This window comes from Pocillopora damicornis, chromosome 1 (genome assembly GCF_964200805.1).
Source record: "Pocillopora damicornis chromosome 1, jaPocDami1.2, whole genome shotgun sequence".
NCBI classification, from domain to species: domain Eukaryota; kingdom Metazoa; phylum Cnidaria; class Anthozoa; order Scleractinia; family Pocilloporidae; genus Pocillopora; species Pocillopora damicornis.
Genome location: NC_142670.1, coordinates 5090807 through 5116947, shown reverse-complemented (window position 1 = coordinate 5116947; position 26141 = coordinate 5090807). Strand labels below are relative to the sequence as shown.

General features: G+C 38.2%; 4 protein-coding genes, 1 long non-coding RNA gene and 1 pseudogene across 5 annotated transcripts; 2 read left to right on the top strand and 4 right to left on the bottom strand.

The window, feature by feature from the left end:
- Positions 1-18: 18 nt before the first annotated feature.
- On the bottom strand, positions 19-1847 carry LOC149051503 (uncharacterized). The gene is made up of 3 exons (XM_089214384.1): positions 1602-1847; positions 658-888; positions 19-315 (listed from the first exon to the last, which is right to left on the bottom strand). Exons 1-3 carry the CDS (start codon positions 1845-1847, stop codon positions 19-21), a joined length of 774 nt encoding a protein of 257 aa, XP_089070510.1.
- Positions 1848-5670, bottom strand: LOC149051502 (uncharacterized). Its single transcript, XM_089214377.1, has 3 exons — positions 5068-5670; positions 4142-4363; positions 1848-3808 (listed from the first exon to the last, which is right to left on the bottom strand). Exons 1-3 carry the CDS (start codon positions 5509-5511, stop codon positions 3548-3550), a joined length of 927 nt encoding a protein of 308 aa, XP_089070503.1. The 5' UTR covers positions 5512-5670; the 3' UTR covers positions 1848-3547.
- A 1448-nt stretch (positions 5671-7118) lies between these two features.
- Positions 7119-9523, top strand: LOC149051501 (uncharacterized; annotated as a pseudogene).
- Positions 9524-11375: 1852 nt separating this feature from the next.
- On the bottom strand, positions 11376-14239 carry LOC149051500 (uncharacterized). The gene is made up of 3 exons (XM_089214361.1): positions 14213-14239; positions 12817-12895; positions 11376-12663 (listed from the first exon to the last, which is right to left on the bottom strand). The coding sequence occupies exons 1-3, from the start codon at positions 14237-14239 to the stop codon at positions 12002-12004; spliced, it is 768 nt and encodes a 255-aa protein (XP_089070487.1). The 3' UTR covers positions 11376-12001.
- Positions 14240-14550: 311 nt separating this feature from the next.
- Positions 14551-17623, top strand: LOC149051499 (uncharacterized). Its single transcript, XR_016180968.1, has 3 exons — positions 14551-14726; positions 15087-15167; positions 16621-17623. It is a non-coding gene; the product is annotated as an uncharacterized LOC149051499 (long non-coding RNA).
- A 3774-nt stretch (positions 17624-21397) lies between these two features.
- LOC113681561 (uncharacterized) lies at positions 21398-25576 on the bottom strand. The gene is made up of 4 exons (XM_089184987.1): positions 25349-25576; positions 23392-23811; positions 22418-22642; positions 21398-22123 (listed from the first exon to the last, which is right to left on the bottom strand). The coding sequence occupies exons 2-4, from the start codon at positions 23659-23661 to the stop codon at positions 21875-21877; spliced, it is 744 nt and encodes a 247-aa protein (XP_089041113.1). The 5' UTR covers positions 23662-23811; positions 25349-25576; the 3' UTR covers positions 21398-21874.
- Between the last annotated feature and the right edge of the window lie 565 nt (positions 25577-26141).

The following is a 26141-nucleotide window of genomic DNA, read 5'->3' as shown; positions in this document are numbered from 1 at the left end:
TGCATGTTCATCGTTTTTTCATAAACACTTGATAATACGAATAGTCCAACAAAACGAATTATCTAAGCTGCCAGCGAAGCGAATTGGCTCGAGAAAGCGAGAAGAGACTGAAAACAGCTCTTGAGCACCCCAGGACCTCACCATCCTTATTTCGTCACTCGCTAGTTCATCCCCCAAGGTGAATCCTGGGTCGATTTCAATGCTTTTGCTGAAATTAGCGGGTACTCGGAAAGCAATCCTATACTTTTTGCCCATCTGTTCGAGCTTTGGGTAGCAAAAGCTGCTGAAGTTGGCAAATTTGCCATTTACTTTGCACTAGTAAAAAAATGAAAGAAAAAAGTAAATTAAAATCGTTATAAGCTAGAAATGAATAAATAAAAGTGCAGCCTTTACAGTAGCAGAATATATTGTGAGCGAACGCTCTTCAGGAGGCACTTATCTAAGATACAGCTAAAAAATTGAAAAAAAAACAGCAACAACAAAAACAACAACAAACACAACAATCTGACAGACTAAAAGGTTTTGTTTATCACTGACTAGCGATTCTTTGAATTGTTTTATGGTTTGCTGACGTCACCCCCTTGGGTTAGTACGCAGGTCAACCAACAGAAAGGGCCGTTTAGATCTGTTGCATGATGATTTCATTTAGAGTGTTACCTTGTTAGCGGCTGAAATTTCATCATCGGTATCGTTTCCATCGCCAAAGCGGAAATGCTTGCCGCATTTACCTATTTTCCGGCATGGCATTTTTCGATTGAGTTTCTTGTGTTTACCGTCACTGCCTTTTATGTCTTCGTCTTTCTTTGGGTTTTGATTCCTTCTTCCCTGGATGATGAGTCCCAACTCAATATCCTTCGCCTCACTGGAAGTATAGTTTTCAAGCTGTAGAAAAAAAAATCAAATTTCGAACTTATTTGGTTTATAAAGTGAATTAATTAAATGACTTTCAATTCCATGTCGAGAGTATTTGGGATTGCGTCGTTTTTGTTGAAGTTGTTGTTTCGTTTTGTTACTTAACTCTGCGATTGTCTCGCACCACCTTCTGGGTCAGTCTGGTTCATTTTTCAAGCAAGTCAAAGCTGAGGTGGACCTAGTTCGTTACTCAAAGGTACTTGTCACAAGTCTGAGGTAAAAAGACAAGCCATTGATTTTTTGTATCCCCATAAGTCTAAAGCACATATCTGTCTCAGGGAAACATAAATATGCATAGATTGGCCCTAGATTAGCCCAAACAGCGAAAGCTAAAGGACTGATGACAAACTTAATTTTGATCATGTTTTGAGTGAGATTAATCATCAAAACAGATTAATAACGGTTTCCCGTGCTGGAATCAATATCTTTATGTTGTAAATTTAACTCAAACTTTTTTTTCCCTGAAAACGGCATAGTTCGGAAAAAGAGGACTCATGTTCCGTCTAAAACTGAAAATAAATCTAATGGAGTCAAGTTAACATAGGTAGGTCCTTTAAGTTGTCTCACTCAGTACCATCTCAAAAATAGTTTACGCTCCCGATAAGCCCTACGTGATTATAATGTCTAGTCACAAAGATAACATTATAGATTGATTAAAAGCTTAAATTTCTCAGAAAATGAGTGCGTACCTTCAGGAATAATTTCATTGAGCCATTTTTCATTTCTATCTCATCATCATCGAATGTGATCGTTCCGTTTTGGCAAAGAATGTAGATGTCAACGCACAGATATGCCTTTCGAGCCTTGAAGTGAGTCTTGGCGGAGAGTTTCACTGCCTTCAGGCATACATCAGACAAACAGTACAAACAGTGACAAGTCAACCAAAGTTTACTTTCATTCCTACTTTCATATTTTGTAGCCCAAAATGTCCTCATAATTGTGGCGTAGTTTTTTTGTGAAAATATATTTTAGTTTTGTGTAGGCTACTTACTGCCGTAAGCAAAATTATGCGTCCCGTCAGCATGAGTCAGCGTCAGACTTGAGTCTCGATTGGAAATTAGTCAATAGGCTACCAAAAATCAAGACAGAGGCGAAGTTTCTATACTAATGTCTGTACACTTATTTGCAAGCGAAAGGAAAGTCTCTGATTAGTGCCTCGCATTCGTCGCTTAGCAAAGAGAACGTTTCAAAAGACGACTTCGATAAGCACGGCCCTCCCGGCTGCTCAAAATAAAACCCCGAATGTTAGAAGCAAAGTCTATGAAGCCAGTCTGAGTCGAGATAGATGCTGAAATAGGAAAAGTTCACCGAAATTGCAAGGTTGCTGCTTAAAACTGTTCACTCATAAAATCGCATTTGCAATTCTCCCTCTACCGTCTGCTATACAATTCTCACGAAGTTAGTTGGAGACTGGTATTGAACCAACAAATTATCCCTTCACTAGAATTTTCTTCAGTCTCACGCCTTAATTAATCTGAAAACTGTATTGATGTAGCAAGGAGAAGTTATTTAATGGTCACTTGTGAGAGTCAGAGGGTTACTGCTGTAGCTGAGAAGTTCTTTAGCCAATTTAAGCTTCTCGCTCTGCTTTTCAAAATTTTTTGGCAATTTTCTTCATCAAATGCCTTGGATTATGATACAGTTACGATATTTATATCATTCTATGATTAAATATTTAAGATTTAGCTCTGTGTTTGAGGTGTCAGAGCAGCCTTCGTGTTTTATAAAGAAGTAAATCTTAATATCTGCAAACAGCCATTAACTATATGAATTAACCTTGCAAGTGCAAATGGTTTTATTGAGTCAAACAATCAATTCAGTGCGTAGATTGTAACATACTAATGACTAAGCCATTAGGCCATTACACTTTGAAAAGGGTAATAAAAACGTTATATAACTATGCAGGTACAACTGTTGCACGTTCATCGTTTTTTTCATAAACATCATGATTATGCAAATAATATACAAAACAAATTATCTAAGCTGCTAGCAAAGCGAATGGGCTCGAGAAAACGAGAAAAGACTGGAAACAGCTCTTGGGCACCTCAGGACCTCACCATCTTTATTTCCTCACTCGCTGCCTCTTAAAAATTTACATTAACTATTGCATTAGAAAAAGGAATACATTTTTAAACATCAGTATAATGTAGGAATTCTGAAAATGGGAACATAGAAACAAAATGCGTGGAAGGGGAGGGGGGGTGGTACTATCAGAGGTATCTAATATGAGCTAGGCAAGGCTTTGTTTATTCCGCTGCTAACTACCAGTATTATTTCAAAAGATGCTGCTCCATTTTCCAGACTAGAAATCTTACAATTTTGGCTTAAAACAATGCGATACATCTCCAGAGGAAACTTCAAAGGTTGTGGAAAAGTTTTCGAAGAGCAATTGTTGGTGATTTCTAACATGGTAGCTAACGTAAGCACTCTTTTGGGCTTGAATACAGCTCAAAGTAGGCCATGAAAATAAAGTATACGTCGCAAAGAGGTATATAATACGTGCATGGAGTGTAGCTAGCACACACTCTCCCAATAATAACTAGAGTACCCCTTCCCTCTCTCCCCTCCCACCACTACATCACATTAAAACAACATACGTAGCTTCTCAAAAGCCTGACGAAAAACTTTACTGTTCTCAGTTGAACGCGAATATGGCCGCCAGCATCACGAAAAGCAATAAGAAATTCAGCTGAACAGAAATTGCGTTACATACTTTATCGTCTTTATCATCGTTATCGCCTTCGTAATAAAATTCATCCCCCAATGTCACTCCTGGGTCGATTTCAATGCTTTTACTTGAAGTGAGGCCCATTTCGAAATACATCATATACCTTTTGCCAACCTTCTCTACCAATGGATACTGGTCGAGGTGGGTAAATTTGCCATCTATTTTGCACTAGTGAAACAAATGAAATTAGGATCGTCATAAGTTAGAAATAAGAAAAGAAGCGCAGGCTTTACAATGGCAGAATATGTTATGTGCGAACGATCTCCAGGAGGCGGTTTTCAAATTGAACTTATCTAGAATACACCAAAAAACGAATAGCAACAACGAAAACAACAACGAACACAACAACCTGACAAACTAAAAGGTTTTGTTGATCACTGACTAGCGATTCACTGAATATTTTTACGGTTTCTTGAAGTTTTCCTTCTTAGTTTTTTACGCAAGTCAACCAACAGAAGGGCGGTTTAAATCTGTTGCATAACGATTCATTTAGAATGTTACCTTGGAAGCAAATGACATTTCATCATCCGTACCGTCTCCGTCGCCAAAGCGGAAATGCTTGCCGCATTTACCTCTGCTCCAGCATGGTATATTCCGAGTGACATGGGGTCGTTTGTTTCTACTGACACCGAGTTCTTCGCTTTTATTTGGGTATTGACCTAATCTTCCCTGGACAATGAGTCGCATAATAACTTCACCCGTCTTACCGGAAAGATAGTTAAGCTGTGAAAAAACAGTCAAATTTTGAACTTATTTGGCTTATAAAGTTAAATAATTAAAATTACTTTCAATTAAATGTCGGTATTATTTCGGATTGCGTTACTTTTTGTTGTTGTTGTTGTTATTTTTACTTTTGTTTCTGTTTACTCCACCTTCTGCGTCAGTCCGATTCATATTTCAAACAAATCAAAGCTGGGTGGATCCAGTTCGTTACTCAAAGGTGCCTGTCGCCAGTCTAAGGTAAAAAGACATAGTACTGATTTTTCCTATCCCCATAAGTCTAGAGCACATGTCTGTCTCAGAGAAACATAAATATGCCTAGATTGGCACTAGATTATCCCAAAAGATGACGCTAAAGGACTGATAATAAATTCTGATCATGTTTTGAGTAAAATTAATTATGTTGGAAACAACTCAGCAGATCATTAACGGTTTCTCGCGCTGGAATCATTTATCGCAAATTTAACTCAAACTTTTCCTTGGAATTGGTATACATCGGAAAAAAATGACTTCCGTTCCCGTCTAAAACTAAAACAATAATTCCAGTGGAGTCAAGTTAAAACAGTTTAGTCCTAAGTTGTCCCATTCAGTACCATCCGAAACTAGTTAACGCTCCCGATAAACCCTACGTGATTATGATGTCTATTCACAAAGATAACATTGTAGATTACTTAAAAACTTAAATTTCACGGAAAATGAGTGCGTACCCTCAGGAATAATTTCACCGACCTATTTCTCAATACAATCTCATCATTATCGAATTTGATCGCTCCGTCTTGGCAAAGAGTGTAGATGTCAAGGTGCATATGTGCCTTTTGAGCCTTGAAGTAAGCCGTGGCGGAGAGCTTCATTGCAGTCACGTTTTGCAACACAGCGGATTTCGGTTTTGTGATGGTGAAATCTTGAAATTTAGGGACTAAATCTTCGATCTCTCGGGTTTTCCTTAGCCAGATGGTGTCCATTTCTGTAGTAAAGGCTTTGACAAAATTCTTGTTGTTACAAAAACGACGAAACAGAACCTTTCCAGACCTGCTAAGGACTTTTATGCACATACCGCCACATGTTTCGCCGTTAAAATCAGCCGCAACAGCTGACAAAAGATTGGTAGCTGAGAAGAAAAAAAACATCATGTGTTGTATATACTCAAACATTACCTCAGCCGGCAGTTTACGAGGTGATTTTACATTTCGCCGACCTCAAATTGAGTACCCGGCTGAACATAACGAGCGAATTATAGAAATTTGCCAAGATTGAAAGATTGACTGTTCCAGTTTGCATGGTGGATTTTTAAGCCCACTACAGAGATGTAAGCTCATCATGATGATATCTATCAAAACATGCCCACATACACACACATACAGAAAGAAAAAAAGAAAACGTCCAGGTCACAAATGGAACTGATACATAAAGAAAAATTCGAAATCGTCGAAGCTCTCTGTTTTATCACCATCTGTTTTGTTTTGCTTTGTTTTGTTTTTTTCGACAGCTTTCTTCGATCTTTTTCACCACACCCATGGTGCGTTCGAGTTAGTTCAAGTTATTCCATCGTTCGAACCATTAGTTTGTAGTAACCTAAATACTTTTTACATAGTTTGAACTCGACTACACTTTTATTTTTTCTAAAGGAAACAACTTAACGTAAAACTAACAAAAAATATTCAATTCACTGAAATGACAAAACCATCAGTAAATTCAAATCAATGATCATGTGAGTTGTGTTTGGTCTGGTTTTCGTAATATTACCCTGCATTTGGTTTGTTTAAAAGTCGCTGAAAGAACGCATGATCAATATTTAAAAATAGCGTAGTGACTTTGATCCACCTTCATCGATTTTTTCTTGCAATGATAGTGAGATGACTTTCGAAACCGACGTTTGGTTTTATTGTACTACATTGAATAACTACTGAAATTTTAGTGCTATTCCAGATTGAAATTGGGTTGGTAATAAAGACAATGGATTGTACAGCTCCAATAGTATTCAATCGTCGTAATTCTTAAGCTTCACGAGAACTGGAGAAAGCGAAAGAGGCGGCGAAAAGTAGTTTATTTGCAACTGAAAAGAAACTGCTTAATCTCAAGTATCACCTGCCCTCGAAACAGTCCAACTAGCCTATTGTTATACAAATTTAAGTGATAACAAATTAATCAAATGTTGTGATATTAGTCATTAATAGTATGCTGTGAGTGATATTCGAACAGAGTTTGAATTTATACCTATTTCACCAAACATAAATTGCTGTGCAAACTGATTTCGGCTAAATGATTAACAGGTGAAAATACAACGAATCTAACGGGATGAGTTTTTTGTCAGATAGCAAACAAAAAAAAACCACCACATTTAGGACCGAGTTCATCTCAGTAAAAATTGCGATGAAAATTTATTAAAAACAATTTGAGATTGCTAAAATTGACGACTTTTCAACGTTGACTAAACGTTTTTATCAAGTCAAAAAGTAATATTTGTAAGTTGCAGTCTCTCTATACCAAATAAGCAATGGGTGATAAAAAGCTATACCGTGAGAAAAGAACAATAGTAATTAGACAAAAACCTCTAAATTTTCACACTTTGATAACAAGCGACCGGCAAAAATGCTTGGACGACCACTTAAGCATTTACACTCTCTCGTTAAAAAAGAGAGAGTTGTAAGAAACTTTACATCGAATTTTGCTTAAAGAAATTGCCAATTTACTTTCTCCAAAGATTTCCAGGCTCACTCATCTTTATGGCCTACCTAAGACTCACAACGCCACACAGGACATGAGGCCTATTTTATCAGCAACCGAAACCTACAATGACAATCTGGCTGAATGGCTTGAAGAAAAGCTGAAACCGCTTTTCATAAATGAGTATACAGTCACTGACGCCTTTGCCTTTGCTGATGAGATTCGTACTCATTCTATGAATGATGAAGACATATTGGTTTGTCACGACGTCACAGCTCTCTTCACCAATGTACCTTGCCCACAAAGCCTTAACAGATGATTGGTTCAACAAAATCAATGGCCTTAATCTGCAAAAGGATCAGCTTGCTAAACTACTCAAAATTGCCACAACCAATCAGCTTTTACAGTTTAACGTTCAAGTTTACGAACAAATAGATGGCGTGGCTATGGGCTCCCCACGTGGTACTCTAATGGCCAATGTCTTCATATGTCATCTTGAAGAAACACTTACGCGCGATGACTTAATGCTCTATCTGTACAAGAGGTACGTCGACGACACCCTGGCCAGAATGCCTAGCGCTGCTGCTGCTGTTGTGCTTCTTATTACTCTGTAGCAGGCCTGACTCTGTATAGCCTACACTCTAGTCTAACTTTTACGATGGAGCTTTCTGCTGTTAATGAGATCTCTTTTATCGGCATTGAAATCGCCAAGAACGGAACTTAACTTGAAGCTCAAGTTTACGAAAACCAACAAACACTGATTTCCTCTTACACTTCCACAATCACACCGATAAACGCTATAAAAACTCTTTGTTACAGACAATTATACACTGAGCCTATGCCCTATCGTCTACCACAGAGGCTTGTAATGTAGAATGAGGTTAAATTACGCTCCATTTTCAATCGTCTTGCTACCCTAAGGGCCTTATTGATTCCGTTATCAATAACTTTTTTTTTTAGAAATGCTTCGGCAGGCACAGCGGAAAGAAACACCGATGATAGTAGGATAGTAAGAATTAGTCTTCCATTCAAAGATCAAGTAATCGCTAATGCAGTTCGGCAGCAGTTGCACGATCTTAGCCATAAGATTCTCCCTACGTTGCAACCTGTTTTTGTGAGCAAGAAATTAAGGTAAGATCTTAAACCCATAGAAATCAAGCCGTCAATTGTAAATCGACAATACATTGTTTACCGTTTCTCATGTGATCCGTGCGATGCATATTGTGTCGGGTACACAGCACGACACCTTCATCAACGCATTGCTGAGCACAAATATTCGGCAAGTGGTCGACATTTTGTGGAAGCTCACGGTAGCAACCACCTCTTGAAAGAAAACCAATTTAGAGTTTAAAGAAGGTACCAGGAAAAATTTAATCGTTTAGTCTTTGGAATGACGTTCATCAAGAATCATAAGCCTAATTTAATTATCCAGACAGACTGCATACGTGCCAAGCTTTTTAATTACTATTGTTCTTTTCTTACGGTAGAGCTTTTTATGACCCATTGTTATTTTGGTATGTATAGACTGCAACTTGCAAATTTTTTTTTTTTGACTTGATAATGACGTTTATCGAACTTCTTAAATGTTTGAAGGAAATGTTTTATCGCCGTTTTTTATACTTATATGTTTTTCTAAATCACTTCTCCTGAGTTTATCTTACATTGCAAAACTTGGCTAGGTTCTCAAACGGAGGACGGCACAAGCAATCATTCGTAACAATTTCTTTGAACAAGCCTAACACGACTATTCCCCAAGACCAGAAAATCTTTTTCGGACAACTAATACCACTTCGGGATTTTGCACCTCCAATCACTGTTTTCAAGTCATCATGTAATATATATTCTCTATCCTTCATGGTTTGCGTCAAATGTTATGGTTACCGTACTTATCAAGACAACTCTGAGTAAAGACAATGTTTAGCATGTACAAAGCCACTCTAAAGTGACCATTTTGCTACTGGCTACTACAAAAAACTATTTAAATTAACTTCATACTGAAGCAGATCCACTCTCCAAATGCATATTGAAAAATAATAGAAACAGCATACAGGGCTCATCGAAACGATCCAAACTCAGCCCGTTTTAAGAAAGACATCCTGGCCAGAATGCCTAGTACTGCTGCTGCTGTTGTGTTTCCTATTACTCTGTATAGCTTACACTCCAGTCTAACTTTTACGATGGAGCTTCTAACAGTTGATAAGATTTCCTTTTATTTTCTTTTAAACTTAAGACTCAAGTTTACCAAAAACCAACAAACACTGATTTGCTCTCTTCCGATAAACCCTATAGAGACTCTTTTTTTAAGACAATGATACACCGTCAGCCCATGCCCTATCGTCTACCACAGAGGCTTTTAATGAAGAATGTGTTAAATTACGCTCCATTTTCAGTCGTCTTGACTACCTTAAGGGCCCTATTGATTCCGCTATCAATAATTTTATTTTGCAAATGCTTCGGCAGGCACAGCAGAAAGAAACACTGATGATGGTAGGACAGTAAGAATTAGTTTTACATTCAAAGATCAAGTGACCGCTAATGCAGTTCGGAAGCAGTTGCGCGATCTTAGCCATAAGATTCTCCCTACGTTGCAGCCTGTTTTTGTGAGCAAGAAATTAAGGTAAGATCTTAAACCCATAGAAATCAAGCCGTCAATTGTAAATCGACAATGCGTTGTTTACCGTTTCTCATGTAATCCGTGCGATGCACATTGTGTCGGGTACAGAGCACGACACCTTTATCAACGCATTGCTGAGCACAAATATTCGGCAAGCGGTCGACATTTTGTGGAATCTCACGGTAGCAACCACCTCTTGAAAGAAAACCAATTTAGATTTTTAAGAAGGTACCAGGAAAAATTTAATCGTTTAGTCTTTGAAATGCTGTTCATCAAGAACCTCAAGATTAATTTAAATATCCAGATGGACTCTCAACTTGCTAAACTTTTTAATTACTATTGTTCTTTTCTTACGGTAGAGCTTTTTATCACCCATTGTTATTTTGGTATGTATAGACTGCAACTTGCAAATACATCTTTTTTTGGACATGGTAATGACGTTTATCCGACTTCGAAACATCGTCGTTTTTTAGCAATCTTAAAATGTTTGTAAGAAACGTTTTATCGCAGTTTTTTATAGTTAAGAGCGTGTCCATGAGAGCACCGGGCAGTCGTGCTACATGCCATCTCACCAATTTCAATGAAACTTTGCCAGTTTAAAGGGTCTACCCCAAAACTCAAAAAGACGAACTGGTTTCTGTTTTGGTTTTTACCTGGGGGAGATAGACCACCCTCCCCGTTTTTTCTTGGTTTTCACTAAAGAAATCGCTTCAAAATAGGCAAATTGTATGAAGCTCTCACTGCGATGGTATTTAACCAATTACTCTGAGGGTTTGCACACATATTTTTACATCCTTAGTTAATGTCCGCAGCAAGCATCAGTCTATTCATGGACGGCTTGTCAATCGACAGAGGCAAATTCACGACTGTGTTTTTAGACTTCTCGATTCATCCAAATATTTGACAACTTTGAGGTCAAATATCTCCCGTTGCCAGAAAGCTGCAACACTAATCCTAATTACCCTTTATAACCCATTGTTTCATCTCTGAAAATCATCAAAAAAGTCTTTGGGCACTACTGTATTTTTGTCTTGGATGCCTTTCAAAATCTGCGACTGGGACAAGTTTCTCTAAACTACACCTGTCAGGCAATTCTTGCTCTAAGCGGTCACTTGACCAAATAAACCTACATTATCTAGCTCTTCATACAAGATGATTGATCAAGAAAGGTGAAAAATGGGAAAAACTTTCGAGATTTCTGTAGAAATGGAAAATTTCACGTTTAGAGAGATGCATGTAGGCGAAAAATCGAAGAGAAAATCGTAGCGTTTCTTTCTCCTGTCGTTTATTACCTTGGAGATTTGCTAAAATCAGCAGCTATGGCTTTTTACGGTACAAAATATTCATTAGTCTATAATTTGATTGTTTTTCTCATCATTGCTCATTTTAAGAGATTTTAAGGGACCGGTCATTATTTATCGCCTGGGGGGGGTCGGAGTATTTAGGGGGGGATCACATGGTTTTTTGAAGATCTTTAGGGGGGATCAGCCGTAATTGACAAGCATAATGGGGGGGATCAGACCAAAAAAAAAGGAATTTTAGGTCGCGCCGGGACCCCGGGTGATTGCATTTGTAAATACTTTGGTAGGATTTGCCGCTGGAACTCTAAACCCCCAACCATATATTCAAGACCACGTTCAGTTGTATTTTGTATTATATAAACTCTATTCTAGCCCAGACACAAAACCCAAACCCTTTTACAGACCCTCCATTTTGTAAAAAAGAATCACTATTGTAGTCTAACATACACGTTTTTATTCAGGCACGATCTAAATTAGAAAGGTAATCAAGATTTTGAGAATGGAATACTGACAATTGCTCAAAATTGTTTCATAACGTTTCAGTTTGTTTTATAGAGAATCGTAATCTAAAATCATAAACTTTCATTATTTTAATACGCGGCCGAATGAAAACAACAAATAAAAAAGTGTTTATTTTGGTGAGGCTGTATCTTGTTCCGCTTCCGTGTCAGAATCTTCGGCAGCCCTCTCCACTGGCTCTTGCACAGTCTCCTCGTCAGATTCATCTGAATCCTCGCCCGAACTTGACCCTTTTTCAGCACCATTACTGCTATTCTCTTCGTTCATTCTGGCCACTACCACTTTCAAATTGCGTGCCAGCTCTGTTTCAAACACGCCTCTTTCCAAAAGCCATAGCAGAGGATCCAGGTGGAGACGCTTGACAAATCTCGCAGTGAATCCTGCATTAATACTTGAGACACATTTGTAAGTATTCTTTTCGAGTGAATCGAAAACCTCTTCAGCTACCTCTTTTGAGGTAAGTTTTTCTAGGAGAATTGCTGCTCGCTGATGCAACCTTTTCTCTTTGATTTTTTTCACTTTTCTCTTGTTTTCTTTTTTTCTTCAGGATTGGCCGTTGTTCCCCATGGGAGATGGGAACTTTCTCTTCAAGCTCATGAGGGTGGTCGTGAGCGCATTGGAGGCTTTCTGCAGCTCTTGGTGTATGGCCTTCACTCGCTCTTGAGCTTCCTGGAAATATTTGAGCTCATCACTTGCAAACGACCTTAAGGTATGCTCTTCTGTATAAAGGTTCTTTCGTCTGTTGTCGATAAATGAGAGCAAATCGGATGCTGAATTAAAGGCCTCATTGACAGTGGTCAAGGAGGACTCACACTTCGCGACATCACCACTGCCCTTACATCCATCCACGCCTGACATGAACTTCGTGATGTTTTGGCACACTCCCCAATTCTCGTTTCTAAGCAAGTTGTTTTCTCTATCGGAAAGGGCTTTTATCTTTGTGTTTAACTGCCAACGCATTTGCTGTTGCTCGAGGAGATACTGTTTGAAACCGGCTTGTTTACTCACGAATGAAGATTCATAAATCTGCGGTACAACACTATTGTAGAATTTCAGCCTTTCTGTGTGTGGGTTGGGAAGAAGATATTTTTCCCACGGCTTCTTTTCTGGTGCTGAGTCGTTCCTCAGGACTTGTAGTTGCCCGGAGCGTCCAAATGACAAAATCGCCTGCTTGCGCTTTTTGGGAGCACTGGCGGACGTAACACCTACCGATCACATAATAAATGTTTGTTAAGGATTGCGTTACAAATTATGCACCATGTTGCCTTACGTTTTTTGTTCATGGCTGGTTTGAAGCACAAGCCAATTATTTTATAGAGGCCTTCAAAATAATCATCTAAGAAACGATAACTCAATACCTTCACTGCTTGTTCCTCTTTGCGTTGATTCGCCTTGTATCTGAGCGAAGAAACGCCTCAGACGGCGAGTTTGTATCTTCTTTGTTCATCGAGGGTGGCAAAGTTGAAAAGTTGCGGGTAAGAGAACTAGACCTGTATCACAACAAGCATGGTTTGACGACTGTGGGTCGGAAACTTGACAAAGTGAAGGCCATTCGATGTCACTATTACCGACAGAATAAAGAGACTGTGATAACAGAAGAACTGTCGAGTGATGAAGATGACGTGGAATCCGAGGATGAAGAATCCGAAAGTGGAGAGGCAGAGAGCGACGATGACTATGTTTTCGTGGATTTGGATGAACAGCCTGAGATTGGCACTTCCTCGACAATTCAGTTCGTATCTGACGAGCAAATATTTACCGTTGTGGTTCAAGGTCCATGAGACGTAAGTACCACTATTAAAATATCACTTGCATATTCAAAAAGTTATTTGGCGGTGGCTGGGAGAAAAGGGGGGGGGGGGGGGGATCATGAAACTTTCCACTACCGATAAGGGGGGATCTCTAAAAAACTAGATACTCTACGGGGGGATCAGGTAAATGCTCCGATGTGACAACAAAAATACTCCGACCCCCCCCAGGCGATAAATAATGACCGGTCCCTAAAGTCGCGCGCTGCGTTTTGGTTGACACTATTCTAATTTCCAGTGTGCGACAACTTCGGCTTTTATCAAAGAGAAATTCTGCCCTCTAGCTTGAGAGCAAATATCAATAGTTCTATCAGACTAAAAACTGTGCTTCTATTCCGACAATAAAATTAAAACAGTGTTGTCACTTACCGCCATCGAACATTTCCATGCAGAACTCCGCTAAGCTAAAATTGCGTGACCCGAAGACTCTCCTTAGGAATTATTCTAACGCGTTGTTCATGCTGTCTGCTAGATAAAAATTTCAAAATAATCTGCAGAGCTCTGTGATTATTTGCATGCTTCGATCGTAAAATATTTGCTTATTTTTTTCAAGCATTCTATTACTACATATAAATCTACATCTCTGTGGATCGAGTGTTGCCGGCGTTTAATTGCGTGACTTATAAAACTTATTAAGAATGAGCCAGCAGTAATTTGACCAGTAGGCTCCTTGCAAATTTCCCTTGATGAAATCCCAAGACATAGTCAGTTGTTTTTCGTGGGCAAAGACAACATATATGAAAGAAAAGTGAGATGCAAATGTCTCAATTTATTTGTATTACTTTATTCTTTTTTTTTTTTTTTTAGCTTAATAGCAGCTGTACCCTCTCATGCAGTATTCGTCTAAATTTTGCAAGGTCACTTCTAATCTTCTGCCTTGTTCGGTCAGTTTCGACTTTTTCCAAAGTCCACTTGGCTAGTTAGGGATTGTTCATGAGAATTTTACCTGAGGTTCGACCTCGAACGAAGCCATCCCCTATAGAATGGCAAGCCGGTCTTCGTCCATTTCCTCTCGATCTTATCATAGGCGGATTTTTTTTGTCAGCTTCACTTTGTTTGTCTTTGTTCAGGTACCTCTGGATGGCAGCCAATGACTGAAACGTCTTGATACATTCCTTTTTTTAGCAAGAATATCTCGCTTTCTTGTTCTTTTTGTGACGGATTGGGTATAGTTCTAGTGTTCTCGCAATGACCTGCGTTCAGAGATCTGTGCGCGTTGCTGCTCAGGTTAATTAAGGCCTGGGTCAAAAATGATATTCGCCTCCAGTGTCCCCCCCCCCCCCCCCCCCCCCAGCAAGGTTCGCGGAATTCGCGTGGACTGCGCGAGTAACCATAGTTACTTGGAATCAAGATCGCGTAGTTCGTGAACGGCATCCGCCATTTTGAAGTGTCGGCTTTGCATTGGTTTTTCCCATCTTCGCTGGTGAATCCGACAATCTAGAGGAAGAAATCATACGAAGGTGATGACATTTTCTTTGCTATCTTCATTTCCTCAAAAAATGCCATGATATCGCTATCTTAAAGCCAAAGAGAACCCTTTTGAACCTACGAAGACTTCAATGAACTGCTCTCAACATGTTCATTGATTTCACTGCAAATACAATGCAACATGAATTTATAATATAGCGCTCATTTCTAGAGCTCAATAGCGTTTTACAATGTTTGTAACTTTTGCATAGAAAAAAGTACTATGTTTTGTAACAAATGCATAGAAAAAAGTTTCATTGTGGATATACCATTCAATTTTGAAATTCAATTTAGCTTGATAAATCCCCTATCACATCATGATGTGTAAACTTATGGTGTTTATCAAAATTTAGGCTTTTGAATGCTTTGGAAACAATTTCTCCAAGAAGCAGATGAATTTACTGACAAACGTAAACCCCCAAAGCAGTTGTTAGGTAAGTTTAATTGCTGACATGTAAGATGCAGATTGTCTTGTCATAAATTGTCCCTTGAAAACTAAGAGGAAAAAAGCTGTACTAATGTGTGTTAGTTTATTCCGAGGTCCCTTACTGAATTGCTATAAATATATAATAATAATAATTTTAATTACTCACGCAGTAAACCAGCCAGCCCTTGCAGATTCCAAAGGGAATCTGCTTGATTAAAACCAGTTTTATTTACTGTTATCCCTATTTGTTTTCTTGAAGAGGTCCTTCCAGTTATTCCACACAACTAATTTATTACAAGCATGTTAATGGTGTTATTTATGAGGCATTTTTTTGGTTTTGAAATCATGTTATATCAGTTTTAATTATAGTCAACAGTTTGGTTTTTAAGTTTTGACCGGTAATAATTGCAACAATCATTGTCAATGATGGACTTGTAATTGATATATGTGTCTATTTGAAAGTAAATATTCTACCCACTACACCAGTGGAGTATCTTTTAATTCAAATGCATCATGAAAGTTCTGATACATGCATATGATTCTGACCATAGCCTTCTCTCTTTGGTGATAAGACATGATTAATTACCAGTGCTTACTGTTGCCCCAAGTGGGACACTGTTTTTTTTTTTGTGACAAGAGCAAACACAAACTGGTATAGGATGTGTCATCTTCTCAGCCCTACTCATAAAAGATGTGCCATCTTAAGAGCAGGATAGGTTGCCCTTGTTACAAAGTCAGAAAGGAAAATTTTAAAATTGTATTTCTTGCTTTTTTTGTTGCTCTTCCAAGTCAATATTCCTGTTAGAAGGCTATGGTGGCCTAACTGGTTAAAACTCTGGTTTATAATTTTAAGTTTGATCTGCCAGTTGCTTGCCTAAATTCAATTTCATAGATCAATAATTGGCAGGAATTGGGAAATAAATCGGTACATGTATGTTATCTAGCAGCGATGTAAAATTATAGACATGAGTATGACCTATGAAGTAATTTGTACCTGATGGACCCTAGAGCACCTTATCTGTGCATTATTAAAAATGTCCCTCTAACATTCATTCACAATTCGTATAGCAGAAGTACAAAATTAGTTTAGACCAAGAGCACACATAAACTTGCTAAAGACATGCACATACATTGTAATTTTAACCTTGCAAAGCCCAATAAAAAGACTCCTGCCGTGACATGGCTAGGGTCACTTTACCTGATTAGAGTGTTAATTATTACTTTCTTAAGCAGAGGTTTCATTAAGATTTTGAGGTGATGGGAAATGTACAAGGAAGCAGGCAAAATATGTTTTGATTCTGATTTATGTCAGTCACAACATGCAGGAAAAACTATGTTCCCAGCCAGTCAATTTGCCCAGTGTCAGGCCCGTGACACCCCTGCTTAAGCTTTTAGTATTCAGTGAGATATTATGGAAGCCAGTGTTGCCATAATGCCTGTTGTTGTTGGTCTTCTTACAGGGCTGGCATCCAAACATTCTTGAGCCATGGAAACCAAAAGTGGAATGTTTTGCTTAACACCTACTTTGAACAGAATTTTACCAAGGGAAAAAATATCACTGGCTTCATTAATTATTTGCAGGAGGAAAGGAGCTGTCACATGCTTCTCCAGAATCGATGATGTAGCCATGTTTGTTACTCACAAGAAAATTATTAGCCTTCAAATCACGGTGAAGAAAGCCTTTTGTGTGAATATGTGAAAGGGCTTCTGTCAAATCATGTGAAATAATTAACCAGTCATTTGTTATGAGTGAGCTTTGCACATTCTGTATTGTTGCACTGTTTTTCTGACAAGACAATAGTTTGCTTATTGTTACAGATGTATTGTTTTCCCCTTTAAACTCCATTATTAAGGAAATGGGCTGCTTTTGAAGCTGCACACCTATTATGGTGGGGATATTTTTATGTCCGAGTGCCTGCATAATGTGAGCCTCCTTCATTATCTCTGTGGTGTCCTGCATCAGACTGTTTTTCCACAACCTTTATATCAAATCGTGTGTACTGTCTCAGAAGGCATCAACCATAGGATCCTTCTCCCAGTATTATATTCTCTCCATTGGTTGGAAGAAGTTCAGTATGATTGATTAAGTTTACCGTGGATTATTTGGTACTTGCATTCCTTTAAAAAACTGGAAAATGAAGGCAATATATTATAGAGAGTGTGCTTAAATAAATGCTAGATTGCAACACAAGTAAAGGTGAAGATTGTTGATCTCATTGTTTGGCATGCAAATTACTGCAAAGTAACTAGAAACATTACTCCTCCTCCAGATGGACTAGACATTAGCATTGGATTTTATTTTTTTCTTGGCGTACTCTCCCTCGACGCTGCCACTTTTTCTCGATTGCGTCTTTCTTTTTTTGGAGCTGAAGTTCCTTCACTTTTGTTTGTGCTTCAGTAAAGCTCATTTTAAATATTTTCTCAAAGTGGCCATTCACTTATGAATAAATGTGTTTTACAGCAGTTTTAATGGCTATTTGCGTTGGTTTCACTTTACTTTGTGTCTTCACCCCACTTTCAATAAGGGCCTCTTTTAAAAAGTTTTCGGGTTTTGAAAGTTTCTCCACTAGGGAAAAAATTATGGATGGCATAATAGTGCACTTGAAAACCTCCACAATTTGACAGTGTGTGCTGTTTCTTCTGCGCTGTATTAAGAGCTTTCCAGTTTACCATTGAAAACGTGTCTTGGTACTGGGCCCTGGCTTTTGAGTTCATCTTTTGGAAAGAGCTGTAAATTGCTTTGAATTTCTTGACGTAGGTGGAACGTTCGACCGCAAAGGCTTCCTGACTGTCACCCTCGAACGCTGCAAGATAGTTCTTCCACTTTTCACTAGGGTTAGTTTCAACCGAAGCACTTCCAACCTTACGAAAGCTCTCCTTTACAGCAACTCTTGCAAATCCACAATTAAAAATGACAGACATTTTCGTTTCACAAGAATACACTTAGCTCGTTATCGAGTAGTACCGTTGTTAGGGAACAAAACCTTGAAGAGTTTCAAGGAATCAGTGCGATAACTTTCAAGTTTTGCGCCAAAATTGTAATTCAGTCTCGTTATATGATACTACTTGGGATAAAATTACAAACATTCTTTATTCTTACCGCCCAAATTTGCAATTGTGTTTTATCAGAACTGTCAAAGGCAATCTAACCCTGGATTTTACAGAGATGCAAGCCCTCAGAAAACGAGAAAAAGAAATAAATACCATCAAAAGTATACAAAGTTTGCCTGTGTATTACTTCTGAGATTGCTCCAAGCGTTAAATTATTGCTTCTGAACACTCGCGTGACTCGCGTGTCAAAATGGCGGACACTAAGTTGAATTACGTGACTGCGAGTTTTCAAAATTCCCACCTCTTAAACAGTTTTAATTTGTCTTTTTTCCAAATAAATAGGAACCTGTGGGATTACTTTCGTTGATAGCGGTTGGAACCAGGTAAAGGCTAAGATGTTTTCGGGCGAAAACCATGATAAAGGAAGCAGCTTCGCAGAGACAAAACTTGATTTAATCTGCCTAGCACATCTCTCTTTATTTTGGCAGCCATTCCAAGTGGGAAAACAATGAAAAACGTCTCAAATATTCATAGCGATAACTGCATTTTGATTTGCCTTGTGTTTAGTGGTGGGAATTTGCTCAAGAAAGCAACCGACGAATTTGGCGCCTAAATTAACTGTTTTTGGCTGTTGAGAGTATCATATTAGGCTGCCACAATTCAGTCCGAGGGAGATGGTAGTGATACACATTTCTGCCAAGTATGAGAAAAATCCCTCGCAAAATAGCTAAGTTATTCTCAATTTTGCGAAATTATGGGTTAAAGACAGGGTGACCCAGGCCTTAATTAACCTGAGTGGACCTCACCATCCTTATTTCGTCTCTCACTGCCTCTCAAAACTTCACATTAAGCATTGCATTAGAAAAAGGAATAATCGTTAAGCATCAGTACTATATGGGAATTATGAATGTAAGAAAAAGGAAACAAAAGTGCGAGGAAGGGGAGGGAGGGCTGGCACTATCACAGGTTTCTTGATGTGAGCTAGGGAAGGTATTATTTATCCCGCTGCTAACTACCAGTCTTTTTTTTTTAAAGATGCTGCTCCATTTTCCAGACTAGAGATCAAACAAATTTGGTTTAAAACAACGTGGTACATTTGCAAAGGAAAGTTAAAAGGTTCTGGAGAAGGGCAATTCTCGGTGTTTTTGTCATGGCTACTAGGATAACCATTTTTTTTTGGCTTGAATACAGCTCAAAGTAGGCTATAAAAAATTAAATATACACTGCAAAAAGTTATATAAAACATGCATGGAGTGTCATTAGCACGCACCCTCCCAATGATAACTAAAGTACCACCACCCCTTTCCTCCCCCCCCCCACCCACCCCCACTACATCAGATTAAAACAACATATATAGCTTCTCAAAAGCCTAACGTAAAACTTCATTGTTCTCACTTAAACACTTAGAAGCGAGATATAAACAAAAAACCGCAGACTTTACAGTGGCAGAGTATATTGTCTGCAAACGCTCTCCAGGAGGCGGTTTTCAAATTGAACTTATCTAGAAAACAGCGGGAAAAAGAACAGCTAAAACAAAAACAACAACAAACACAACAACCCGTTAAAATAAAAGGTTTTGTTGATCACTGACTGGCGAGTCATTGAATGTTTTCATTGCTTGAGAAATAGTGAGGTATGGATAAAGTCGAGCCTTCATAATCTTCACATCTTCAACAGGAAAAAATATTTGCCAATGAAAGGAAAGTCTCTAATTAGTGCCTCGCATTCCTCACTTGGATGAGAGAACGTTTCAAAAGAAGACTTCAGTGAGCACTGCCCTCCCGCCTGCGCAAAATAAAACCCCGAATGTAAGAAGCAAAGTCTACGAAGCCAGTCATAATCGAGATAGATTCTGAAATTTCGGAGTTGCGATAAACTGTGATTATGCACTTGAAGATTTATAAATAGATACTGAACTTACGTTTACCTTTTAATCAAAACTATAATTATAAATAAATTCGTCATCGCCACAGGTGGAGGGGTGGCCGAGGGCGCTGGGTAACCTTTTTTGTGATGCCACATCCAAAATCCTTCAACACAATCCTGTCCCAAATCCCAACTCCCCCACCTCCCTCCCTTTCCCCCCCCCCCCCCCCCGCAAAAGCAATCCTATACTTGGTGCCGATCCTCTCCTATCCTCAGTGGGATAGGAGAGGTTACGAGTCATGTCTAAAACTCGACAATACACATCAGCTGAAATTATGGCATTATAAGTATTTTTTGCCGATGTGAATTTTTTTCGCAATTCTATCACCGTTCTGATAAATCGGTTACATTACTTTCGGTTGTCCAAAGTTGGGCAATCGTTTTCGCCCTTTTCTAATTAAATGTACCCCTGCCTCGCAATCATTCGATTTTGTTTATCACTCGTATGATCATAACCCAGACTGGATTATAATCACTCTTGTAACCATTAGAAAGTTCGCAAGTGCTGAGGAGTCCAGTTTTACCCTCAAACAGAAACATAAAACTTTAGTCTTGGTTATGGCTATTTTATAAATCCACGAGGAGTAGTTGTTGACCTACTTGGTGCTTAGTTTTGAACATAATGAACGCTCGTATGTAAATAATGGCAAGTTTTTTTTTTGTTTTTTTTTCTGACTGTAGCTTATCGGTAAAGTGAAAAACTAATCGACAAATCGTCCTAAACAGGAATGCCCACCTACCATCTTGTTCTCCATTGTATCAATTGAAAATGCATTTACTCCGATCCCCATATAAAAAGTTAATCAAAATTGTGAGGTTGCTGCTTAAAACTGTTCACTCATAAAATCTCATTCGCAATTCTCCCTACCGTCTGCTATACAATTCTCACGACGTTAGTTTGGAGACTCTGGTATTGAATCAACTAATTATCCCTTCATTTATATTTTCTTCATTCTCATGCCTTACTTCACCTGAATATCATATTGATGTTGCAAGGTAAAGTTATTTTATGGTCACTCGTGAGAGTCAGAGGGTTACTGTTGTAGCTGAGAAGTCCTTTAGCCAATCTGAGCTTCTTGCTCTCCTTTAGAAATTTTCTTAATCAAATACCTTAGTTCATGATATGTTACGATTTCTGTATAATTCTATGATTAAGTAATCAAGATTTAGCTCTAAGATTGAGAAGTCAGAGATGCCTTCGAGTTTTAAAAAGAAGCAAATCTTAATATCTACAAACAGTGATAATGCATATAAATTAACTCAGGTGCAAATGGTTTTATTAAATGTAACAATCAATTCAGCGTGTAGAGTGTAACATACAAATGATTAGGCTATTAGGCTATTACATTTTGAAAAGGATAATAAAAGCGTTATATGACCATGCAAGTACAACTACTGCCTGTTCAACGTATTTCCATAAACACTTCGCTAGCAAAGCAAATGGGCTCGAGAAAACGAGAAGAGATTGGAAACAGCTCTCGGACACCTGAGGACCTCACCATCCTTATTTCGTCACTCGCTGCCTCTCAAAACTTCACATTAAACATTGCATTAGAAAAGGGAATCATCGTTAAGCATCAGTATTATGTGTGAATTCTAAATGTAAGAAAAAGGAAACAAAAATGCTAGGAAGGGGAGGGAGGGGTGGTACTATCACAGGTTTCTTGATGTGAGCTACATCAAATTAAAAAAACAACATATAGCTTTTCAAAAGCCTAACGTAAAACTTCACTGTTCTCAGTTTAACGCGAATATGGCTGCCAGCATCACGAAAAGCAACAAAAAAATCAGCTGAACGGAAACTGCGTTGCCTTCTTTATCGTCTTTGTCGTCAAGTTCATCCCCCAATGTCACTCCTGGGTCAATTTCAATGCTTCTGCTGAGATTGGCGGGTACTCGGAAAGCAATCCTATACTTGGTGCCGATCCTCTTGAGCTTTGGGTAGCCACCGCTGCTGAAGTTGGCAAATTTGCCATTTACTTTGCACTAGTAACGCAAAAATGAAAGGAAAAAATGAGATTAAAATTGTTACTTGGAAGTTAGAAATAAACAAAAAACCGCAGACTTTACAGTGGCAGAATATAATTGTCTGCAAACGCTCTCCAGGAGGCGGTTTTCAAATTGAACTTATCTAGAAAACAGCGGGAAAAAGAACAGAAAACAACAAACAAAGAAACAAAAACAACAAAACTAAGTCATCCCTCTTGAGTCATTACGCAAGACAACCAAAAGAAAGGATGGTTTAGATCTGTTGCATAATAACTTCACTCAGAACTTTACCTTACTAGCAGCTGACATTTCATCGTCGGTATCGTCTCCACCGCCAAAGCGGAAATGCTTGCCGCATTTACCTGTTTTCCGGCATGGTATTTTTCGATTGAGTTTCTTTTGTTTACCGTCACTGTCTTTGATGTCTTCGTCTTTCCTTGGGTTTTGACCCTTTCTTCCCTGGACAATGAGTCCCAACTCAATATCCTTCGCCTCACTGGAAGTATAGTTTTCAAGCTTTAAAAAAAAACAGTCAAATTTTGAACTTATTTGGCGTATTAAGGGAAACAATTAAAGGACTTTCAATTCAATCTCTAGCGTATTTGGGATTGCGTCGTTTTTGTTGCCGTTGTCCCTTTGTTTTTTTTGTTTTGTTTTGTTTTTTACTTAACTCTGCGATTGTCTCGCACCACCTTCTGAGTCAGTCTGGTTCATATTTCAAACAAATCCAAGCTGAGGTGGACCCAGTTCGTCACTCAAAAATGCCTGTCACAAGTCTAAGGTTAAAAGACAAACTATTGATTTCTTCTATCTCCATGCGAACACATGTCTGTCTTAGGGAAAGATAGACATGCCTAGATTAGCCCAAACAAGGACATTCTCTACAAAGCTAAAGGGTTGATGACAAATGTTTCATTATGTTTTGCAATTGAGTAAGATTAATCATGTTGGAAATAACTCAGCGGATCATTAAAGGTTTCCCGCGCTAGAAACAATCTCTTTATTGTTAATTTAGCTCTAAGTTTCTTCCCTGAAAGTGGCTTAGTTCGGGAAAAAAGGAGGCCTGTTCTCGTCTAAAATTAAACTAAAAAATAAATTTAGTGGAGTCAAGTTAAAATAGCTTAGTCCTTTAGGTTGTCCCATTCGGTATCATCTCGAAACTAGGTAACGCTCCCGCTAAGCCCTACGTGATTATAATGACTAGTCACAGAGATAACATTATATTTTATTTAAAAGCTTACATTTCACGGAAAATGATTGTTTACCTTCAGGAATAATTTCAATGAGCCATTTTTCATCTCTATCTCATCATCATCGAATTTGATCGTTCCGTTTTGGCAAAGAATGTAGATGTCAACGTGCAGATTTGCCTTTTGAGCCTTGAAGTGAGCCTTGGCAGAGAGCTTCATCGCCTTCAGGCCATGCAACACAGTGGATTTGTTCAGTTTTGCCATGGTGAAATCTTGAGCTTTAGGATTTATTGATCGATTCTTTCCGATCTCTTTGCCATTCGCCCCCCAGTTGCTTGATGACATCCATTTCTACAGTGAAGGCTCTGGCAAAAGCCTTGTTGTTACGACAACGACGAAACAGAACTTTTCCGGACCTGCGAAGGACTTTCATGCACATACCGCCACATGTTTTGCCGTTAAAATCAGCCGCAAAAGCTGACAAAAGAGTGGCAGCTGAGAAGAAAAAGACATTCTATGTTATATCTATTCGAACTTTACTTCAGCCGGCGGTTTACAACGTGATTTCACATTTCGTTGGCGCCGAATTGAGTGCCTGGGAAAACATAACTAGCGAATTATAGAGTTTTGCCAAAGATTGACTGTGCCAGTTTGCATGGTGAATTTTTAAGCCCACTTAAGTGATGTAAGCCCATAAGGAAGACATCTATCAAAACATACCCTCCCCCCACACCCACACACACACGCACACAGACTGAGAAAAAAATTTTCAAGTCACAAAAGCTCTCTGTTTTATCACCACCTCGTTTTTTTTTTTTTTTTTTTGTTTTTTTTTTTTTCTTATTTTTCCCGTGAGCCGTCGTTCGATTTTTTATCACACCCATGGCACGTTCGAGTTTGTTCAAGTTATTCTAGTGTTCGAGCCATTAGCTTGGAATGACCTAAATACTTTTTATGTAGCTTGAACTCGATCAAACTTCTTTTAATTTTTTCCAAAGGAAACAACTTAACTGACACAAAAAAATATCCAATTCACTGAAATGACAAAACCATCAATAAATACAAATCAATGATCATGTGAGTTGCGTTTGGGGCAAAACAAACCGACGTTGTCATGGTAAAGCAAAACATGTTTCTTGACAACCGAAAATTTGTAAGAAAAGAAAAACAGTGGGATTATGAGTATTGACCCTCGTTAATTAGTAGCTTTTTGTTTGGTTGTGAATTGATTAAAGATAACAGGCAGGCAGCTTTTCGTAAAATACAGTCGCTGAAAGAACTGCAAAAAAAATATTTTAAAATAGCAAATTGACTTTGATCCAGCTCAATGGAATTTTTCTTAACAGACCGGGAAATGAAAATCGTTCTCCCTTAAATTATGAAACTGGAACAATAAATGAAAGTGATAGTGAGATGACTTTCGAAACCGATATTTGGTTTTATTGCACTGCGTTAAATAAATAAAAAAATTTTATTGTCATTCGAAATTGAAAACGGGTCGGCACTGAAGGCAATGTAGTGTACAGCTCTGACAATGTTTTCCTGTAAAAATATAACACTTGTCAATAAATCTAGGTCTTCTAATTTTCAGTATTAAGAATCCAAGATAATCCCTGTTGAAATTATTTATATCGTGGTAAGGGAACTACGGTCTTTTATGGATCAATCTACTGAGACACCTCAGCTCAAAGCAGAAGTGTTGCACTTTATTAACCCAAAAGGCGTTAAAACAAATCGCATCTACGTTTTAAATATAACGGTTTGAGAACTGAATAATTTTCAGTTGTTCGCCATTAAAAGATAAAAGAAAACATAACGGAACAGATAGCTTCGTTGAATGTATGCGGTCGGAGTACTTCGACACGTTAATTTGGACAGAAAAAAATACTTGAAAGGTCAAAAAAGCTTCTCACTTCCAAAGGAATGTATCAGCAATGTGAGGATTGATAAGTGCTTAACAAAATGCAAACCCTCTGCATTGTAAATATTGCTTCGGTCGATGGTGATCATGTTTCAAATAATGCAAACTTACCTGCAAAGGCAAGAAGAAAAACGCAGCTTAATCGTAGAGTCATATTGTTTTAGTTTTTCAAGCTTCCTGCACAAAGATGCCCGCGTTTTATCTTATAGAAAAAAGAGTGACAATTCTTAAGCTTCACAAGAACCAAGAAAGCGAAAGAGGCGGCGAATAATATTCTATTTGCAGCTGAAAAGAAACTGCTCTGCATTAAGTATCACCTGCCCTCGCATCAGTCCAACTAGCCTATTGTTATACAAATATGAGTGATTATCATACCAAAATAATCAAACATTGTGATAATAGTCATTGCTGTAAGTGGTAGTCGATCAGAGTTGGAATTCAAACCTATTTTACCAAATACAAATTGCTGCGCAAACTGATTTTGGCTCCTACGACGTTTCTCATACTTACAGCTTCTTCTTTTTTATTAGTTGTCTATCTGTTCATCTATTTACTGGACACCTTTTTTCGGCAGGACTTCTCGATTTTCTTCTTTCACTGCTTGAGAAATAGTGAGGTATGGATAAAGTCGAGCCTTCATAATTTTTTTTTTTTTTTTTTTTTTAATTTTATTAATTTTTATTAATTCAAAGTTACATACATTTTTCATAAACAAACATAATTCACATAAACAGACAGACACGGTACATCATATATCTAGATACACAATCCACAGTTCCTCTTAGCTCTCCTCGGCTTCTAAATATAATACTAGTACAGTACAGCAACAAACATGAGATTCTATATCACCTAATAATTTTTGTACTTGTCCCATTTCATATTATGAGCTTTTCGCCTTCATAAT

Excerpts from the sequence above, each read along its gene's own strand:
- LOC149051503 (XM_089214384.1), bottom strand. The coding sequence starts at position 1,847 with ATGAGGACATTTTGGGCTACAAAATATGAAAGTAGGAATGAAAGTAAA. Across the intron at positions 889-1,601 it reads CAATGAAATTATTCCTGAAG|CTACAGCTTGAAAACTATAC; the intron begins GTACGCACTCAT and ends TGATTTTTTTTT. Across the intron at positions 316-657 it reads AAATTTCAGCCGCTAACAAG|TGCAAAGTAAATGGCAAATT; the intron begins GTAACACTCTAA and ends TTTTTTTACTAG.
- LOC149051502 (XM_089214377.1), bottom strand. The coding sequence starts at position 5,511 with ATGTTTGAGTATATACAACACATGATGTTTTTTTTCTTCTCAGCTACC. Across the intron at positions 4,364-5,067 it reads CGGTGAAATTATTCCTGAGG|CTTAACTATCTTTCCGGTAA; the intron begins GTACGCACTCAT and ends GTTTTTTCACAG. Across the intron at positions 3,809-4,141 it reads AAATGTCATTTGCTTCCAAG|TGCAAAATAGATGGCAAATT; the intron begins GTAACATTCTAA and ends TTGTTTCACTAG.
- LOC149051500 (XM_089214361.1), bottom strand. The coding sequence starts at position 14,239 with ATGGCTTCGTTCGAGGTCGAACCTCAG. Across the intron at positions 12,896-14,212 it reads CGTTCGAGGTCGAACCTCAG|AAGATACAAACTCGCCGTCT; the intron begins GTAAAATTCTCA and ends CGATGAACAAAG. Across the intron at positions 12,664-12,816 it reads AAGAGGAACAAGCAGTGAAG|GTGTTACGTCCGCCAGTGCT; the intron begins GTATTGAGTTAT and ends TGTGATCGGTAG.
- LOC113681561 (XM_089184987.1), bottom strand. The coding sequence starts at position 23,661 with ATGTCATCAAGCAACTGGGGGGCGAATGGCAAAGAGATCGGAAAGAAT. Across the intron at positions 22,643-23,391 it reads CATTGAAATTATTCCTGAAG|CTTGAAAACTATACTTCCAG; the intron begins GTAAACAATCAT and ends TTTTTTTTAAAG. Across the intron at positions 22,124-22,417 it reads AAATGTCAGCTGCTAGTAAG|TGCAAAGTAAATGGCAAATT; the intron begins GTAAAGTTCTGA and ends TTGCGTTACTAG.